Source organism: Aplysia californica, unplaced genomic scaffold (genome assembly GCF_000002075.1).
Source record: "Aplysia californica isolate F4 #8 unplaced genomic scaffold, AplCal3.0 scaffold01499, whole genome shotgun sequence".
Classification (NCBI taxonomy): Eukaryota; Metazoa; Mollusca; class Gastropoda; order Aplysiida; family Aplysiidae; genus Aplysia; species Aplysia californica.
The window spans coordinates 7,272-29,162 of record NW_004798769.1 but is presented as its reverse complement, the minus strand read 5'-3'; the positions used below and the strand labels follow the sequence as shown (position 1 = coordinate 29,162).

The following is a 21,891-nucleotide window of genomic DNA, read 5'->3' as shown; positions in this document are numbered from 1 at the left end:
ATAATAATAATAATAATACACTTTTTTTTAAGCTTCAACACTCTTGACGAGGAGCGCGGAACTAAAAATAGGACCACAACACAAGTTGCGGAACACGATTGTGACACAGAACCCAGCTAACATTATCACTGCGGGGTAGGTAGGGAGCTAACACATTCATCAACCCAAGATAGAAAATGGAAAAAAAAAAAACCCAAAAAACCAACAGACCTGAAATTCCACCTTTAAAAAAACGAGTGATGAAAATGAGCGGGGAAAAAAATCAAGTGTACTGAGGATTTTTGCTTTTGTTCTTCTTCAACAAAAATAAAAAACAGCGAGATTTCGTCAAGAAATATAAAACAAAAAAATTCGCGTATAAATTGCTTTCCCCATTACAAGTTTACAATTCACCACCTCGCTTTAGTTTCTAGAACGACAGACATAGATACTGACCCTTTGACCTTATTTGCCCTAGATTCTCATATATATATATATTTATTATGTGGGCAACTGTACATTCCTGTATATGTTGTACTAATGCTGTGAACCGAAAAAAAAAAAAAAAACAACAGAAAAACAAACCCAAAACAAAACACCTTCATTCACTAGCATCATTCATAAGTCGGGACCACCAGAGAGAGCGGTTTCCACTTTGTACAGTTGTGCAGGTGACAATGCAGATTTTACACATATTATATTTCTGAGATAGGACATCAATGAACGTGAACGCCACGTGCAATTGCATAAACGGGTGGGAGAAGGAACACAAAACCATGACAGTAGGTAGGACAGTAGACATCATCATTCATCATCATCATCATCATCCCGATCAGCCAGAACTTTAAAAAAAACATTTTGAGACAAATCGGCAAACATCACGCAATATCAATTCTCATCACAGTCAAGAAATAGTTCGCACATTCCATCGCAACACTCTCAACATCTCGTACACGCGGGGAGGATGTTCTGGAGAAGAAGAAGAAGAGGTAGCTTCCTATCATAGGTGATATTATTATTATCGTGACAGACTCTGTAAACTAATGCCCACTAGTACTTTATCTGTCTGTAATACTACAAATACACCGCCCCCCCAAAAAAATTGTTAAAGCAAAAAACTTTTTTTCGGCAAATGCGAAAGGCATTCAAATCAAAACATACTGCTGCCTAGGTGATAGTTGAGGGGGTCTGCCCTAGAGGTTGGGGGGGTGGAGAATATAGGGAAGAATGTGTTTTACTTGCGCAACTTCACGAAATGCGGAAAGGATTTTTAAAAAAAACTTTTATAAGTTTTTCTGCTCATTTTTTAGTACCCTCTTGACAGCAATTCCCAAAAATAACACCTACCTACAATATGAGCCGCTGAGCCTACTTTCCTTTCCACTCATCATTTAGTCTGTTTCACTTTCGTTTTCATTTTCCTATCGACAAAGAAAGAAATTAAATTTGACAATAGCTTCAATCCCAAGATTATTACAAAGAGAAATCTTTCCGCTGCTATCAATGAGAGACATTCAGTCCTTCAACGTCCTTCGACATTCAACGTCCCTCAACGCATTCACAGCCAGTGAGAGTTGTATATTTCCACTAATTCCACTCATTCGTTGTCATTGACCAAAACACCCAGCCCTCCCACACATCACAAGTTATCGCTACCACTCCAGACACACACACACACACACACACACACACAGTACAACTTGAACATCTCACTCACACATTTGGCAGCTGATAAAATAAAACAAAGGCGTGAACAACCAAACGATGAACACCCCTCTTGCCTCTTCTAGCACGACGGCAGTCACTGAGGGGGTGGTGGGGTGGTGGTGGGGTGTAGTCCATCCATCAGATGCTTGAACAAAACAAAAAGGTGGTTGTCTTCCCCCCCGAACAAAGAATTATCACAAAATGACTGTCTGTGCTGGTGGTCTGTGCCTCCCAAGTCAGCAGCAGCAGCTCTCACTATACAAGAGTTCTTTCTGTCCCGCCTCGTATAAACAAAACATTTTTTTGTTTTAGTCTCCCATCTTAGCGGTTTAGTCTCTCATCTTAGCGGTTTAGTGTCCCATCTTAGCAGTAGGGTGTCCCATCTTCAGCCCACATGACTGACGGATGAAGTCACCTCTAGGCTCGGCAGCTGTTAACTGTTCCATCTGTCTGGCCATGCCTCAGTCGCCCCTCACAAGCTGACCCCCTTCCTTCTTCGGGTACGTTACAGACAAATACTCCCACAGTATTGCCCAGAGGGGAGTACTGTGGATGCACCGTACAGCCGAGGAAAAGCCTAGAGGGAATACTGCGGGAGCATCGAGGGACACAGAGTCGATGAAGGTTTCTATTATGACAGCTTGAACCACGTTATGTTATTTTTCAGACAAAAAAGATTTTAAAAACCTTGTCCTATTGTGCGAGAGAAAGTGTCGGTGGCGAGCATCAAGGCTCAGTGAGAGTCTACCATGTGCACCTGCACGTTGGCTAAAATATTATGGGGCCCGCTGCGTTCGGGTATAACCGTCGTGGGGCCAATCCCACCTCCCCCGCCTCCGAAATCTGTTGCCGTGGGCAACACAGTCTGTTCTGGGATGGCGGAGTAAATGTGAGTGGAGAGCCTCGTCTGTGGAGGGGTGGGGCTGCGACTCCGCCGCGACGAGGACGCGGGGGGAGGGGGGAGGGCGGGCGTCTTGCCCAGCGACAGGGAGGTGGGTGGCCGGAAGCGGTCCTTGCCAATACTGAAGGGGTCTAGGCAGGGGATGGAGGCGTGCTCGCTGTCCTCGTGGGGGGTCATGGTGCTGTAGCCGTGGTCGCTGTCGCCGCCGGCCGGCCGGCGGTACGAGGTGTTCACGCGGTACGGTGACACGCTGGCCGGGTTCTCCAGGGACGCCAGGACAAAGTTGGTGTGACCTGGGAAAGAAAGGTTTGTTTTAGTAAGATTTGTTTGGTTTCTTTTAGTAAAGTTTGTTTTAGTAAAGTTTGTTTGTTTGTTTTAGTAAAGTTTGTTTTAGTAAAGTTTGTTTTAGTAAGGTTTGTTTGTTTGTTTTAGTCAAGTTTGTTTGTTTTAGTCAAGTTTGTTTGTTTGTTTTTGTAAGATTTGTTTGTTTTAGTAAGGTTTGTTTGTTGGTTTTAGTAAGGTTTGTCTGTTGGTTTTAGTAAGGTTTTAAAGCCTAGCTCATGAACTCAATCTTCATCCCCACCTTGACCTCCCAGTGCCAGACATGGACCCCAAAGGGGGGACATTAACCACGTTCTTATTCACAGTAGAATTGCAATTGTAAATGGGCTGATTCATTGATGTCATGCTCATAACTGTTCCTGAACTGCAACAGGGAACTGCTGCTTTTTCTTTCGAAATCCTTACTATCGTCATTTTTCCGCTACTTCTTTTAAAGTTTGTCACACTCATGTGAACCGCTATTTCCGGGGTGCCTTGACAGTCGAAGCAGACATTGTGCCTCTAATCAACGTTTTTCAGTAAAATACACACAGATATGTGTTCTTTTATGGGCATGAGAGGGGTTGAGCCATAAAACTTAAATTCAATTTTAAAATTCTCAAACCTGCGGAAGAAATGCCAGTTTCTTGACTTTCATTATTTTGACAAGCGCCTGCCTGCTGTTTTCACCTCGCTGCCTCATAAATGTCACGCCCCCCCCCCCCCCCCCACCCCACACACACACAAAAAAAAAAAGAGTTGTACTCACACTCTCCGGTGCTGATGTCCTCGGTAGCCTCCTGCTCCTCGTCGTTGTAGTAGTGTGAGATGCGGTTGGTGTTGTCGGGCAGCGTGCTGATGTAGTGGTGGCTGTGGCGGTGCACGTGGTGCCGGTAGCAGTAGACGCCCAGCGCCAGGAGCAGGAAGCAGCCCATGATGCCGCCCGCCACGGGCCCCACCGGCGTGCTCTTCATGCCCACGGGCTCCACGCTGTCTGCTGCTGCTTTGGGGTTTGGCACGGAGAGGTTGTGGGGTGGGGTGGGGTGGGAAACATTTATTAGAGTAAATAGGAGCACATTGACATTCTTCTCTAAACTTTTCTCCATTCACATCCTTTCCTGGTCTTTTTTTTTTTTAAGTAAGTGTTTTACTGCGCTCACAACTGTATAAGTTCAGATGAGTGCGCAGAACACCTTAAACATTTTCAGTCGGTAGGAAATTTTGAATTTTTCCCGGGTGGCAGCCGAAGCCTGCTCTTATCAATTTTAGATAACCAAGGGATCTTTAACGTGCGCAACTTGAACACGAGACCTCTGAGATTTTTCACCCTTGTCCAAGAAAGCTAAGTGTAGATCTTTCCTACCAGAACATCAGGGGTGTGGCTGAAAGACAGCAGTAAGATTAGGAGCCAAGGAGTAGCAGTAGAAAGGTTGCAGAAAGAGTCAGGAGCCCAGAGGAGGGGGCAAAGGAAGGAGTGGTCATTTAGGGTAGGGAATGTGTCAGACAGATAAAAACCACAGAGAGAAAAAGAAAAAAAAAGAAGTAGGACCTAATGGAAGCACCCTCCAACCTACCAGCGGAGACTAAATGGCAAACACTCAAACATCACATCAGACGTTTCCAAAACCACAAACACCACATTTAGACATTGTAAGTTACAAACATCACATAAGACATTTCTTGACCTTTTCAAAATTCTAACCATCTTTTCAGACATTCCTACAGTCACTATCATCTCATCAGACATTCCTACAGGTAGAAACATCTCATCAGACATTTCTTCAGTTAGAAACATCTCATCAGACATTTCTACATTTAGAAACATCTCATCAGACATTTCTTCAGTTAGAAACATCTCATCAGACATTTCTACAGTTAGAAACATCTCATCAGACATTTCTACAGTTAAAAACATCTCATCAGACATTCCTACAGTTAGAAACATCAAATCAAAACATTTTCAGGATCACAAAACTGCGCCATCCACTCACCACTGATCTCGTCCCCGTACGGCGAGTGCGCCCCCACCACTCCACCGAAGCAGACCCTCTGGGAGGAGCAGTAGGGAGCGTCCAGCGGGCTCTTCCCGTCCTTCTGCAGCTGGCACCACTGACAGTCCACCACACCCATACAGTCCCTGAAACAATCATAAACACCAACTTGTTTTAGTTTTAGTAAGAGTTTTAAGGCACTTGCAACACAATAAGGTCGTATAAATGCCGAAGATTAGAGGTGTTACAAGAGAGTAACAAACGTAGAAAAGAAGAAGGAGAGATAAAGACGATAGTTGTTTGATAGGAAAGAAGGAGCAAGCCACACACCAGAGCACCCGCCAACCACCCACATTTTCACTTGTCATTTCTTAAATTTTAGCTAAATACTGCGAATGAAAAGTACCCTCTGGAACGTAAAAGATTTTTTGTTTTCAATAAATTAGAACTGAGAGCTAAAAACTTAAATTTCAATTACGAGAAAACAGTTCATGATCAGGATTAGGCCTGTATTAGATTAAGAGACGTGACGGAGCTTATGGTAAAATTTTGATAGGTCAAACTTATGAAGAGTAATGGAAATAAGCCATTAATAACATCCCTAAGGGTACAAATTGCCTAGCTTCAATTCGCAACATCTTCTGGGACCGAGTCTAGTTATAAAAAATGTCCAAACATGTGACATGTCGTCCTAAAACATTCTTCAAACTGAAAACATTTCATCAGCAAAAAAAGTTCAACATATGAAAAACAAACACTGATCTTCTTAGTTTAGTTTTAGTTGAGGTTTTACGGTGCTCGCAACTGCATAAGGTCATATGAACGCCAGACGATTAGAGGTGTTTCAAGGGAGTAACAAACATAAAAAAGAAGAAGGGGAGATAAAGACGATAGATGTTTGACAGGAAAGAAGAAGCAAACCACACCAGAGCCCCGCCAACCACCCACACCCATCTTCAGTTAAGCCGTAAACGATATGTGATATCGAAGTTCTTCACACTTTTTCTATGAATACCAGTACGTTTTACTTCTTCATAAAAAAAAACCCATGTTTAGAAAACAAAAGTCAGTAACTCCATCCCTTTCAAACAACACTCACAGTTTGTTTAGTTTTAGTAAGAGTTTTACGGTACTTGCAACACAATAAGGTCATATAAGTGCCAAGGATTAGAGGTGTTACAAGAGAGTAACAAATACAAAATAGAAGGAGGGGAGAAAAGGACGATATATGTTTGATAGGAAAGAAGTAGCAAACCACACGAGAGCACCGGCCAACCACCCACCTTACAGCTTGGACCATAACACTTTCAAACAACATTCACAGCTTGGACCATAAATTCCTGTATGTGGTTGAATGGTGCATCTGATGTGATATGTACATTTTGTCAGCTTTACTTCTCTTTTCATATTGAATTTTAATGAGAGTGATATACTTTATATTTTTTATGCATACCTGCATGAGTTTTTACGGTCCTGTACAGCCAAGAAAAATTTCCCCCGGGATAATAAAGTATTATCTTATCTTATCTTTCAAACAATACTTACAGCTTGGTCTTCCTCTGTTCACATTTCGGCTCAAAGCACTGGTCCAGCTCCACCTGGAAAATGGTCTCTGATATAGCCAGCTTTTCCCTCTCTGGGTCATGGGGACAACTTGGGTTCCTGGAAAGTAAAACGATCGAATGAAAACTTGGACTTTGAGTTTGAGTAAAGAGAAGACGCACATCAATACCATAATTATCACTTATAACGGCAAGGAAAAAAACTGGCAAGGAAAAAAAAGAATGGGGGGGGGGGGAGGACCTACCAGTGGTATATTCCAATCACCCACAATCAAATGGAAGACAGTCATACGACATACTGCAAATATGACAATGAGATCAAGAAGAAGAAGAAGAAGAGACCTAAGGCAACAGATGTGAACACAAACTTTTAGATGACAATTTGTGAACACAAAGTCTTACTTCACACAGTCTTGCTTCACAAAGTCTTATTTTACATGACAGATATGTGATCGCACAGTCTCACTTTTACTTCACTTCACATGACAGATATGTGATGACACAGTCTCACTTCATCTAGGGTTACAGACAAGCAACAAAGTTTCCCCTCACTTTAGTTTTTAGCTTTAGTAAGAGTTTTACGGCACTTGCAAACATTAAGGTCATATAAGTGCCGAAGATTAGGTGTTTAAAGAGATTAACAAGCATAAAAAGAAGGAGGAGAGTTTGGTTGTTGTTGTTTTTTTATAGTAGAGGGTTTTACAGCGCTCGCAACTGCATAAGGTCATATGAGCGCCAAGGGGTGGGTGTCAACAGAGAAGTCTTTACATGGAATCAGGCTTAGACTGCTCACCTCTCTAGCTTCGACAGCACAAGGTCTGCTTCGACTATCAAGGCACCCCAAAAATAGCAGGTCACAAGAGAGTGACATAAATACAAAAGAAGTAGAGGAAAATGACAATAGTAAGGATCAGGAAAGAAAAAGCAGCAGTTCCCTGTTGTAGATCAGGCACAGTTATGAGCGTGACATGAGTCAGCCCATTTACAATTCTACTATGCTCGAACGAGAAATGTCCCCTCTTTGGGAACGCCCTAAAGACACTTCAGTCAGTGGCACTGCCCCGGGGAGTAAGGGGAAGAAATAAGGACAATAGATGTTTCATAGGAAAGAAGGAGCAAACCACACCAGCGCACCCATCAACCGCCCACACTTTACATTTACATGACAGATATGTGATGACACAGTCTCACTTCATCTAGGGTTACAGACAAGCAGCAAAGTTATTCCCTCACTTTCAAGTGACAGAACGGTCAACAAAGACTTACTTGTCATCACTGTCCAGGAGCTGACCAGAACAGAAGTCCATCTCCAGCGGACACTCACAGGGACACTCGCACTCCGTCTGCTCCATGCGCTTACAGTTGAGACACAGCCGGTCGTACTGGGGGAAACACAACACACGCTACTGTAGCAGAAGCACACACAAACCTAGGGTTTTCATCTTTACACCATATCTCTTTTAACTCATTCAGTGCTACAGACGAGAATACTCGCGAAACCTGGGTCCCGCCCACATACTAGTGACGAGTATTCTCGCATTCTGCCTCGCTATCTTTATAGAAAGAATTACTCAGTCTAATCCATACCAAGTTATTTTACTAATCATGTTCCATTATGGGAAAGGTCAAGGAGACATTTTTTCAGCTCGAACAGCCATTGAGCCTGCTAGATTTGATTGATTTTCCTGGGTATCCTAATTTCATGTTGCCTTAACAAAACTGCCCAGTATATGAAGGGAGTTCACTGCTGGAGTGCTCAGCATTGAATGAGTTAAGAATACACATTTCCCTTTTATAAAGACAGTTTCAGACAGGTTACAAATGCATACCGGCGGACCATAACACTAAACAAAAAAATCAGAGATCAATAAAAACACTGGAAATTTTTTCTTCAATCAGACCATAGAATACTTTGCTTTAATATTAAAAGACACATATCCAACTGCAATAGAAAGAAAACAGCTCTCAAAATCATAATGTATCTGCAATGAAATGAGTTATGCAACTCATCTCGCATTATAAAACACAATGCTCAAACTACACCACGAGGTATGCCAAGTATTCTATGGCAAGTCATGTTTTTCAAATTTTACCGGAGAGACCAAAAAAACAGGAACCCAATTTTTGTCTCTCCTGTCAAAATTTTAAAACATGACTTACCATAGTTTACTTGGTGGCCCTCGACAGATGTTTAAATGAAGGGTTTTTATTTCATCCTGAGTGACTTACCATGCTGCAGGGGCAGAAAGCAGTGGCTGTCTCACAGCTGTTGTTCACCAGGCCAAGGAAAGCGTTAGTGCCCGTGATGTGGGTGATCTGAGAAACACGAGAAGGGGGGGGGGGGGGGGTGGAAGAAATAGGGATTTAATTAAAGACTTGTATACATAAAACGAGGGTGCGGTGGTGGAGCGGTTGGGGCGTTCGTCTCCGAAGCCGAAAGTCCATGATCAAGCCTCGGTTCGGACACAAGATTTTTTTTGGTCTCCTCCCGCCCACCTAACAGTAATGGGTACCTGAATTCAAGTTGGGGAAGTAAAGTCGGGGTGGAAAGGAACTGGCCACCCTACCACAATATGCCGAAGGTCCAGGAAGTTGTCTCACTAACATGGCAATCCCCAATGTCCGATCAGATGCTGGAACAACTTTACTTTTAACGTAAAACGTTCAAACCTCTGGCGGAGAATCCAAAAGACTTCCCACCAGTGTGGAAAATAAAGCACTCTGTTGAATGCTCTTTATTAAGTCTGTAGGCCTGAAGACCACACCATGCAGTCTGGAAACCAATATGGCATTCTTAATTTACAATAATTCCAAATATTATCTCCATCCCACATTAGGGTATTCAAAACTAAAATTGACATAATTTTAAAAACTGCTTTTAAACAGCCACCAGAAGAGAAAAATAACATGGATTGTACAGTAAGTTTACATTTTCTACACAATCCTTTTTTGGCAAGTAAAGAACGGAACAGAAATAAAATCACATACCTGATATCTTGCACATTGCTCCCCATGGACCAGATTAGTCAAGGTTCCCGTGAAGCTGGTATTGAACTAGGTGAAAGAAGGAAAAAGAGGACAATTAGTATTTCAAATACAGAAAATGGTGTACGATCCATGTCTGTTTTATGAACAAGTTTTCATGGCACCAAAAAAAAAAAAAGTTGACTTGACATTTTTCTTCTCCTTCCTTCATAAGCTGCTAATTAAAAAATGAGTACTGGCAAACTACAGAGAAGCATAAAAAAAAATTTAAAAAGCAAAAAAAACAAAAAAACTTCTGCTCCAAATACCACAAAAGAGGCAGCTTCAAGGTTTCTTTAAGAGGCAGAAAAATAATTCATAGATACACAAATCATATGAGGACATAAGAGAAATCCTGTTTTATTAAGTGTTTTACGGCACTTTCAACACAATACGGTCATATCAGTGCCGAAGATTAGAGTTGTTACAAGAGAGAAACAAACACAAAGGAGAGGGAAGAGGGGGGGGAGAGAAAAAGACGATAGATACTTGACAGGAAAGACGGAGCAACAAACCACACCAGAGCACCCGCCAACCACCCTAGAAATGCTATATAACCACGGGGCTCATCAAGTACTCACCGTGAAGTATCGCTGCACCGTGCGATCGTTGTATCTGTTGCACAATTTCTTCTGCACAAAGCCCTTGTGGTTGAGGATGTCGTTGGCTACAAGAGGCTCCTGTGGAAGACACAAAAGACCATGGAATGTTTTAGTAAGTGTTTTACGGCACTTGCAACACAATAAGGTCATATAAGTGCCGAAGATTAGAGGTGTTACAAGAGAGTATAACAAACACAAAAAAGAAGGAGGGGAGATAAAGACGATAGATGTTTGATAGGAAAGAAGGAGGAAACCACACCAGAACATCCGCGAACCACCCAGACCACGTAAAGAAATGTATCACAATCCATGAACGAAAAAACAAAATGCACTTCAGAAGAAAAAAAAAAAAAAAAAAAAAGGTGCATGGTAAAAACTTTAGAACAAAATAAATACAAAAAACTACATACATCCCCATTGACTTTTTAAGAGTAAATTTTAGTTTAGTTATAGTTAGAATTTTACTGCACTTGCAACACAATTAGGCCAGACAAGTGCCGAAGATTACAGCTGTCACTAGAGAGTAACATACAAATAAAAGTATGAGGAGAGAAAATGACGATCTTTCCTATCAAACATCTATCGTCCTTATCTCCCCTTCGTCTTTTTTATGTTTGTTACTCTCTTGTAACACCTCTAATCTTCATATGACCTTATGCAGTCGCGAGGGCCATAAAACCTCTACTAAAACTAAAAAACTATTTAAAAAAACCATGAATATCATACCATGTGAGTGATGTGTCTCTGCTCGGCCGGTCCTTTCCCCGTGGGGTCAATAAGTCCGGGGTGAGCGATAAGGTAGCCTTTGTCATCCATCAGGAAACATCTGCAACACGGCAAGAAAACATATTTGTTAGAATGTAGTCCACTACAACTGTTCTGCGTGGATCTTTGAAAGCAGTCATGTTGATACATCCCAAGATAATTTGGGGGAGGGGGAATGACGAATTAAATGAATAATAAAAGTAATAATAATAATAATATTTTTAAAATGTTAATTTTCAATGATAAATTATATTCCCTACCCTACCACAATATGCCAAAGGTCCAGGAAGTTGTCTCACTAACAAGGCAATCCCCAATGTCCGGATCGGATGCGGGAGCAACTTTACTCATCAGCAAGTCATATCACTGTCAAGAAACAAAGCTTCCTTCTCCTTCTCATACTCTTACTGGAACTCAGGGAGCTACAGAACGGTAAGATCATCACCTCACAGTGTCGCTGATATTTTACGAGCACGGCCGTTTTACCTACACAGACCATAGAATCACCCCTTGTGCCTCTTTGGAAGACACTCTTAACATTTTCATGACAAACTAAAGTGGCTTCAGTTCTGTGGGTAAGAATTTGATTTTCTTTCCAGCTTACCTGACACCTTTACTTTCACAGGGCTTGATACTTGTGGCCAGCAGTTTGTGGAAGTAGCCGAGGGTGATATCCATTCCCATCACAGCCACCACTTTGTCCAGGGGACTGTGCATTGCTGCCGGCCTGTAGAGAACAGAAGCGTTGTCTTAGCAAACTTGGCCATTTCACTTAACAAATCATGGAACTTTACATCCTTTTGCCACCACAAGGTGATCCATGTGTGTGGTTTAGTTTTAGAAAGAGTTTTGTGGCAGTTGCAACCCAATAAAGTCATTTAAGTGCCGCAAATTAGAGGTGTCACAAGAGAGTAACAAACACAAAATAGAAGGAGGGGAGAAAAGGAAGATAGATGTTAGATAAGGAAGAAGGAGCAAACCACACCAGAGCACCCGCCAACCACACCCACCCATGTGTGTAAAAATATATCTTATAGAACACGTCTAGCAAAGAAACTTTTTACTTATTACTTATTCTTTAAAGAAAAGAAACCAAACTTATTTTATTACCGAATAAAAAGTTCATCATGATTAGAAATTCTCCTAGAGACCTTCAGCCTTTAAAAATCCATACTAGGTTCACAACTCGCATTATAATTACAGTCCACAACCCATTGCAAGAGCTCCAAGTAACCAAAATACACCAGAGAAAATCTCAACTTACCGGCCCTCAAAGATTGTGTGACTGATGGTGACGATGTATCCAGCCCCGCCCACATCAAGGTACGGTGCAGACAGCGTGACGTGGCCGGGGTATTCCAGAGCTCTTGTGTACCTGAGAAGAAAAAGGTAATGACAAATGGTCGCTTTTAAGCACAAGTGGGCTATCCCGAAAAATGCTGTTTTGAAAAAATCGAAGGTAAAGTTTTTGCCCCTTGATCAGTTTCGTTAAAAGACAAGGAGAGTTGTCTCTATAACCAAACAAATATACACACCAATGAAACCAACCTTCTCCTACAGGTAGGGCAATGCCTATTTTTTGTGTATGTCAAGATTTCTGGAAACCCTCGAAATCTGGGTTAGCCCGCTTGTCCGTAAAAAAGGAGTAAACCACACCAGAGCACCCACCAAACACCCACACCAACACTCTAAAAGCAGGATCCCTCTACAAGCTGTGCCTGGCACTTTCACATACCAATCAGCGCAAAACCTACAATCGTCTAAAATAATCAGAGATGCAATTCCACAAGTAACAACTCTTACCATTCTCTTTTTGTCGGATCAAACATTTTGTCCAAGAGAGTGCCGGGGAAAGTCCGCAACACGCCACTGGGAGTGCTCACATATCTGTCAGGGGGAGATAAAAACAGACGTATGTAGTTTTGCTATTAACTTCAACACAATAGTTTTTATTTCACATGAAATCTAATTTAAAAAATCTCTCTCTCTCTCTCTCCCCCTCTCCCTCTCTCACACACACACACACACACCCTCACACACACACACACCAAACACACACACACACACACACACACACACTTCCAAACCACAACAATGTAATTCTAACCCCTCCTCATAATATTTGATGACAGCCTCAAGCCCTTTACTTCTATGTAAGACAATGCATTTTTTTTTTAAACCTCAAATCTCATTTATGATACAAATCGTCACTTGTATAATAAAATTAGACTCATAACATAAACATGGCATATTCTACGACTCCACAAACAGCAAATGGTACTGACCTGCGGACGATATAGTCATTCAGGTCACTCGCTTGAAACCTACGCTGCCACTCATCATTGATGCGACTGGTAGCGGCAACATCGTTGCGGACCGCAGACTGTGGAAACATTTTTTAAACATATATCAAATTCATAGAAAAATTATGGGTATTCTTATTTTTTAACTTTATAGGATTGAAACCAAGAGAGGCAAGGTAATGGCAAATTTATCGACTATTGGTCAGAAGAAAAGAGAAACACATCTAACACTATGAACTTCATTTTAGTTAGTTATAGTAAGTGTTTTACGGCACTTGAAACACAATAAGGTCATATAAGTGCGGAAGATTAAAGGTGTTACAAGAGAGTAACAAACACAAAAAAGAAGCGAGTAGAGATCACGACAATAGACGCTCGATAAGAAAGAGGAAGCAAACCACACCAGAGCACCCGCCAACCACCCACACCACCATTTTTACAAGGACACCTCCAACATGAAGTGAAAGTACTTTGACAACAACGGAGAGAATCTTTACCTTCAGCCCCGGATTAGTGATGAGGCGAGTGTCGTCTTTCAAGTAGGCGATGTAACTCTGTACTGTACGCTTCGTCTCCTGCTGACTGATGTGCTCAAACGGGTTGATGAAACTGTTCGCCGACAGGAACACTGTGCTCAGATCTGAGGATGACACATAGACATGCGTGATGAGCTTGTTTTAGTTATAGTAAGTGTGCTTTACAGCACTTGCAACACAATGAGGTCATATAAGTGACAAAGACTAAACGTGTTACAAGGGAGTAACAAACACAAAAAAGAAGGGAGGGATAAAGAAAATAGATGTTTGATAGGAAAGAAGAAGCAAACCACACCAGAGCACCTGCCAACCACCCACACGATGAGCTTCAGGAGTTGATGCAAAGTAATTGATCACAAGTGTGAGAGGACCAGAAATACATCGGAAAGTCCAGGAATTTCAGAACACAGAAACACGGTAAGAACTAATACTGGTGTCCTACAGTACACAGCAGAAATAGACCAAAATGTCACTTTTAATGCAGAGGACAACATCACTTCTGAAACACATTTATCCTTTTTTTTTCGCCCCCAGCACCGATTCCTGAGGAATGCAAACAAGACCTAGCAAGACTTTCAAAACTTACAGCAATGCATGAAAGCACAAATGCTGACAGTTAAACCATACAAACAAAGACATGCAAAAAGTAAAAACCTAAAGAATAACACAAGAAAATATAGAACATCCTTAAACTTAAACTACGCCTAGTACGTTTGAATTGAAACTGGTGGTAAACCTTTTTTTAAAAATTACACTTATTTATTTGTCGTCCGTACTAATGCACGAACAAAAGCATCAAACGTTAAAAAAAGAGGGAAAACTATTTTCATTATGAAAGCATACTCATCACATGAGTTTTCTGCACGAGAGCCTGTTGTGTTAAGCGCATAGAGCTTGCTGTTGAGCGGGGATTTGCGCTATGCAAATGCTATCTATTATTATTATTGTTGTTATTATTATTATTATTATTACCTGGAGTAGACAGCTGTTTGAGGTGATAGCACATGTTTTCGTTGGGGAACAGGTCCAGACGATGGTACACCAGGTCCGGCTGGTTGTGCACTGAAAGACAAAAGAACATGGACCAGATTATTCATCTTTATAAAAGCTAATAACATACCATATGTGAGGCAGCGCGGTGGAATCAGGCTCTCATCAATTTTTGGGCATGTAGAGTTATTGCTATCATCTTAAAGCTTGTTCACTTGTCTTTATTTGGAAGAAAAAATATCCAGTTATCTTGAATACAAGTCGAGATATTTGCAAATGAAGGGGGTGAGGGGTCACCTGTTTTCAGAGGTAAAATTAGTGAGAAAATGGCCGCCAAAGATGAATTATTTCCTTTGCTTAAGAGTCAGTGGTAACTGAAAATTCACATTTTTTGTGCCTTTACTCTACGTTTTTCAGAAAAATTCACACAGAAATGAGTTTTTTAATGGGCATGAAAGGTGTTGATTAAAAAAACAAAAATTTTATAAAAATTCATAAACCTGCGGAAAAATGCAAGTTTCTTCACTTTGATTATTTTGACGAGCGCCTGATTCCACCACGCTGCCTCAAATATACACACTACTATCACAATCTCAATTTTAGAACACCATTCACATTGATAAATTCACAAAATACTGTCTTTAAGTTAAAGTTTAGTAAGAGTATTACGGCGCTCACAACTGCATAAGGTCATATTATGAGCGCCAGAAGATTACAGGTGTTACAAGAGAGTAACAAACATAAAAAAGAAGGAGGAGAGATCAGGAAGATAAATGTTTGGTTGGAAAGAAGGAGCAAACCACACCAGAGCACCCGCCAACCACTCACAATATACCGTCTCTGAAATTACATTACAGAGGCGTTATGCCTATACAACTTTGCATTCTATACTCTTCAAAGAAAATCTTATTCTTTTTCATTGAAGTTCACCTCACAAAAATCACAAGCAGGCCCTTTGTCACTCTGCTATGACCACCGTAATCTATAGAAAGAAACCTAACACATTCCTTATGTTGAATTCCAATATATGAAACAACAGCAGTGATGACCATCAATGATTTATTTATAGAGGCACCAGCCATCCATGTCCAGGTGCTGTTTTAGCCTAGACGACAGCAGTGATATACATTAAAACAGCGCATTCTAAGAACCTTAGACAGCATTACTCACTGAGGATATTTTTCAGCTGCTTTTGTTCCCTTTTGTCGTAGTAAGCTTTGATGACCACAATGAAGGGTATGCCTTCCACCTGGGAACAGAATAGAGAGTCACACACACCATAAGTCATCTGCCAAAAAAGTATCCACACCCAACGTTGTAAAACCATTGACGAAGCAGGAAAACAACACACAACTGATAACAAAATCAACATATCAAAAACTTCACAAAAGTAAATAGCTTTCAAAGTAAAAATACAGAATATTTTCAAAATTTAGTTTAGTTTTAGTAGAGGTTTTACAGCGCTCGCAACTGCATAAGGTCATATGAGCGCCAGAAGTTTAGAGGTATAACAATAGAGTAACAAACATAAAAAAGAAGGAGGGGAGACAAGGACGATAGATTTTCAAAATGAAGTCACAATAAAGCAACTACATGAGATCGTACAAAACACACACCAGACTTTCTATGGGTCTCTCTGGTTCTCATGTATTACAAAAACTGGGAGCAACAGCCAAAATAGCCATAACACACACACACACACACTTCCCTGAGGTTAAAAAAAAAAAATTTACACTGCTGGGGATGTTGGGGGTTAACACTTTCAACCCACGCAACCCGGAGGGCACACAACACTTATCCCCATGGCCCAGGATACAGGTGCGGGACACGCTATATCACCGATCGACGTCCCGTGGGGGCAAAGTGTTGACGCATACACTGGACAGCATCAATATCTTTTTAGTTTAGTTTAGTAGGGGTTTTTCGGCGCTCGCATCTGCACAAGGTCGTATGAGCGCCAGAAGATTAGAGCTGTTACAAGAGAGTAACAAATATAAAAAAGATGAAGGGGAGATAAGGACGATAGATGTTTGATAGGAAAGAAGAAGCAAACCACACCAGAGCACACGTCAATATCTTTGCACTCATAGTGCGCACTCACCTTTTTCCACACGTATTTGGCTGTATGCTCCACTTTCATGGGCAGGCCATCAGGCCCCGTCTGGTTACTGACGCGTAGCAACAGATTCATCTCGCCCTCCTTGTCGCTGGAGATAAAACACAGCACAGTTGAAGCATCAACTCAGAGATATTATCTCTTGTTTCTATTATTTTTTTTTTTTAAATCCCTAATTCAGTCTAAGAAAAAGTGATAAATTTTGCAAATTGCACCAAAAACACAACAGCAGTCAAAAAAATATTATGAAATATATTTATATATATAAAAAAGAGTAAGTTCAAAGAGCAACTAATTTTGCTTGCAGTAGAGATGACAAGCTGATTTCTGTAATAATGCCATCCTAGGACAAAAACGACAACTTCCACTAAGCAAGGCTCCAAAATAAATACTTTGCTTCCAACTCACTCTTCTTCTCTTCTTTTCTTTTTAATTTCCAGACATAAGTTTTGAACCTGCACACAACAAATATCCTTCTAATCATTCTACGCAATCTCTCAATCAGTTGCACTCCAATATTATTATCTCTCTTTCTACTACCAACTTGTTTCCCTCTGCCAATGATCAATTACAATCATCAAATGAAGTTAGTGAAAACTATTACTAAAAATAATACCATGGTAAAAATTCATAAGACCCTCTCAAAAAGACTCGAAAGATCTTCCATACCTCAAAATGGCCGAGCGCACCGTGTGAAAACCAGCATGCTGCTCAAAGTGGCGGATGTCGGTGTGCATCGGCTGAATATTTGTTCGCAGAGGACGTTGAAATGACGGGTGCATGATGGTGAAACCTGTAAAGAGAGGTGGATAGTAGAACAATGTAATGGCCCGGTTACACGTTACAATAAATTATGTTCACAAATAAATCTAAGTCATGCTGAGAGAACATAAATCTATTGAAACAAATGAAATGCGTTTATTCTGCCAAGTGTAACATCCTCAGGCAGGCATGCGAAGAACCGAACTAAAAATACAAATCACAAATATAAACAGTATTGCAAAACAGAATGCACAAGGTAAGAACGATAATCACTACACATCCGTTAGTGATGTGTAGTCAGAATTATTTATAGCTCTCAGCTGACTACAATCAAGATTCATCGTAGGCGGGAACTGTTCGTTTTATCTAGCTATGTAGTCTGTTTAGAAGTTCCAATCTATCATCCATTCTTCTTTCGAACAGGGATATTCCTAGTCATTGACTTGACTGCAGATGTGCAACACAGCGGGTGACCTTGATACACAACTTCACCATCAACTAAACAATAAAATTGCTAAAATATACATCATAACGCATCAAATCAGGTTCTCTGCGAGCAACTTTGCTATTTTGAGACATTGATTCCGAATTTGAAACCACTTTTTACTTGCGATAACTATTTTTTTATTTTGAGCTCCAAGTTTAATCCTGCGCAGCGGCAAATTTCATTCAAAGTGAATCTGCGTGCTTACCCTGCGGGGTGACGATGAAGGCGTAGGAGCTGTCGGCGTAGCTGTAGTAGGTGATATCCTGGGCCACGTCCTCCATGTGCAGGTCCATGCCCACCAGGCCAATCAGGTGCTGCAGGTCCGGCTGGTCCGGGAGGGTGTGGATGCACGTCTGGCTCAGGCTCATGGTCAGGGCTGGGAACAGAAAATTGTTGGGTTTGTTTGTTTTAGTAGAGGTTTTACGGCGCTCGCAACTGCATAAGGTCATATGAGCGCCAAGAAACCGCAAAGACGGGAGAAATTTTTATTTTGTTTTTGTAAAGTGTTTTACGGCGCTCGCAACTGCATAGGTCATATGAGCGCGCGGGACACAACTAATATTTTCAGTTGGTAGGAAATTTTGAATTTTTCCCGGGTGGCGGCCGAAGCCTACTCTTATCGATTTTAGACCTCCAAGGGATCTTTAACGTGCACAACTTGCACACGGGCCCTCCGAGATTTTTCGCCCTTGTCCGAGAAGGCTAGGTGTAGATCTTTCCTACCAGAAGATCAGGGGTGTGGCAGAAAGACAGCAGTAAGGAGGAGCCAAGGAGTAGCAGTAGAAAGGCTGCAGAAAGAGTCAGGAGCCCAGAGGAGGGGGCAAAGGAGGTGAGGGGGTGGGGGCAGAAAGTGGAAATGAAAGCAGACAACAGAACATTGTTAGAGAGCAGGAAAGGAGGTGAAAGGAGACAATTTTAGAGAAGAAAATTTGTTGATCGCTACCCGGAATCGAACCCGGGACCTTTGAATGAGAGGCCAACACCATAACCTCTAGGCCACGAGAGCCCCCAGAAATTTTTCGAGCAGGTGCAGCAGCAGAGGGGTAATCTCACAATGGCAGGTAAGCTTTAAAAAAAAAAAAAAACACCAAAAAACTATGACTGTTTGCTAAAACAAAATACTAGGTTATTTTTTTCATAAGAGTTTTACAGCACTTGCAACACATTAAGGTCATATAAGTGCAGAAGATTAGGTCTTGTTACAAGGGAGTAACAAACACAAAAAAGAAGGAGGGGAGATAAAGGCCATAGATGTTTGATAGGAAAAAAGGAGGAAACCCCACCAGAGCACCCACCAACCACCCACAAATACTAGGTTAAAAAGATGAACTATTTCGTAGCAGAAGCTTCCTCGTCCCTGATTCCGAGAATGTAGAATAAATATCCTTAACTTTTACTGAATACAAATCACAAACAGAAGACCTTGGGACCAGTAAGGAAAAAAAAAAGAAATAACAAACAACTCTCAAGCTCATCGTACTCGCTGTCGTAAAAATAATCAACATATTATGAACTACAAATTTTGTTAAACAAAATTATGTAATGTATTACAACGCAGTGTTTGCTTTTCGACAAAAGAATCTTTACTATTCAGGAAACAGCCCCTTTCTCCATATAATCAGCGTTCAGAATAGCTTTTCCAAAACGAGTACATCCCCCTAAACAAAAAAGTACTCATTCGTCACAAAATCTCCAAAAATTAATCAGTTCTTTCCCTTACCGCCATCAGCCTCGTCGATGTATGGCAAGGAAAAGACAGGATCGTCTTTGGCGGTGCGGTTCAAGGGGAGGTAAAATCTCCCAACACTGGAGCTCAAGTCCCGAGTTGAGTTGATGGCCATCATTATGCCTCTCTGTGGGAGGACGAAAAATAAAAAAGGGAATCAAAAGAGTTAAGTCTGGATCAAACAAAAGCATGGCATAACTTTCCGAGTAACTTCATTGTTTGTTTTTTTAGCTTTAGTATGAGTTTTACAGCCCTTGCAACACATTAAGGTCTTATAAGTGCCGAAGATTAGAGGTGTTACAAGAGAGTAACATACACAAAACAGAAGGAGGAGAGATAAAGACGACAGATGTTTGATGGGAAGGAAGGAGCAAACCACACCAGAGCACCCACCAACCACCCAATGAAAGAGTATATTTAAAGATGAAAGATCAAAGGCACCAAAGACATGCAATGAGCTCAGAAGTCTCACCAATAACAAATCATAAAAGGAGAACATTTTTCAGTGCCCTTAGCTTCTGCCAAGTGTCGGGCAATGCTACTCACTACACATAACAATGTTCCAGAATCTCTCTACAAGCTTTGTCTTTATGTATATCTTTTTTTTTAAACTAGTAACAAACATTTACTAATAAATAATTTGTGAGGAATTCTGACAAAATTATTTACTTCTCGCAATCCACAAATGGAAATATTGGCTAAAAATCGACATTAGGGTTAAACTTGTAGATTTTCAACTGATGCCATATTCTTTGACTACAACCTGTCTTTTATTATTTCATACTTATAAACTGTAGAAACCTCACCTATAAGCGTGATTTATCTATTTCCTTAAGGCTTGAATCTGAGGAGTAACTCACTTCACATTTGGTGACGGGGCGGACATTAGTAAAAGAAACACAGAAAAGAACTGGACACAGCTACAAAGCACTTACAATGACAGGAGTCTTCAGCCTGTACTGCACATCGTATTTGGCAAAGTTCTGATAAGCCACATCCTTCAGGAAACTTTTCTCATACATGATTGTCTTGCCATCTGCAAAGAGAGAGGTTTTTACTGTTTGCATCTCTTTGTTTGTATGGTTTGAAAAAAAACCTGAAAATGAGCGGAGCATCACATCTCACCTAAACTGAACCTTGTAAAACTTTTACATGAGCAAACAAAAACATAATCTCTCTTACCTCTCCCGTAGAAAAAAAAAAGGAAAAAAACCCGGAAAAAACGGACATTTGGCATTCTTTGTGAACCCACAACCCACACACGGAGTACCAGGACAAGTCGCTACCTCAGAGTTCTAAAGTTCTATCTGGTATTTTTGCCGTTTTGAGTTGCTAAGACCATGTACTGAGACCATGAGATCAGAAATCAAATGTTCTATCAGCTAAGACCATGTACTAGGACCATGAGATCAGAAATCTAATGTTTTATCTGCTAAGACCATGTACTAAGACCATGAGATCAGAAATCAAATGTTCTATCTGCTAAGACCATGTACTAAGACCATGAGATCAGAAATCAAATGTTCTATCTGCTAAGATCATGTACTAAGACCATGAGATCACAAATCAAATGCTGTATCTGCTCTATCAAAATCGTAAGATTATTCCGAGTCGTTGTCACTAAGAAAAAATATCTCACCATCAATGACAGCGTACGTGTTGATGATGACCTTGTGTCCAGTCTTGGCGTTGTGCACGGCGACCACGTCCATCACTTCCCGGGCCTCCGTCAGCGAGGACAACAGCCCCCTGCTCACGTACAGGATCATGGCATTGCCTGGAAAATAAAAGCGACACAAATACAAGCCTTGAACGAGTTTCCCTTTTCAGATTTTAACACTTTGCCCCCACAGGACGCCAATCGGCAACAGTGTGATATAGAATGTACCGCATCTGTATCCTGGTCCGTGGGGAGAAGTGTTGCTCTGTGCGCAGCGTGGGTGGATAGTGTTAATGTCTTTCACTGTCCGGCAAGCCATTATCTGAAACTTTCTCAAAATATATCCAAGGCCAGACCATCAGATCACAAGACAGTCACTGCAGTGGAACCCACAAGGAGCACGAGGCAGGGGTAGGCCACGGGAAACATGGAGGAGATGCGTGGACAGGGACATGAGAG

The 21,891-nt window shown here is 41.2% G+C and overlaps 1 protein-coding gene across 2 annotated transcripts in view; it reads right to left on the bottom strand.

Annotated features, from left to right (window-relative positions):
- Positions 1-346: 346 nt before the first annotated feature.
- Positions 347-21,891, bottom strand: part of LOC101849025 (VWFA and cache domain-containing protein 1) — a gene marked incomplete at its 5' end in the record, with an annotated part of 27,784 nt that continues 6,239 nt past the window's right edge. The window contains 22 exon segments of one of the 2 annotated variants that reach the window (XM_005112940.3): positions 347-2,880; positions 3,678-3,911; positions 4,900-5,045; positions 6,445-6,561; positions 7,728-7,843; positions 8,691-8,777; positions 9,450-9,515; positions 10,067-10,165; positions 10,814-10,913; positions 11,457-11,579; positions 12,117-12,227; positions 12,656-12,739; positions 13,138-13,235; positions 13,653-13,795; positions 14,664-14,753; positions 15,852-15,930; positions 16,783-16,888; positions 17,467-17,590; positions 18,252-18,422; positions 19,767-19,899; positions 20,708-20,808; positions 21,412-21,549. In XM_005112940.3, the coding sequence (XP_005112997.2) occupies positions 2,420-2,880; positions 3,678-3,911; positions 4,900-5,045; positions 6,445-6,561; positions 7,728-7,843; positions 8,691-8,777; positions 9,450-9,515; positions 10,067-10,165; positions 10,814-10,913; positions 11,457-11,579; positions 12,117-12,227; positions 12,656-12,739; positions 13,138-13,235; positions 13,653-13,795; positions 14,664-14,753; positions 15,852-15,930; positions 16,783-16,888; positions 17,467-17,590; positions 18,252-18,422; positions 19,767-19,899; positions 20,708-20,808; positions 21,412-21,549 (2,927 nt within the window). 2 annotated transcript variants of the gene reach the window in all.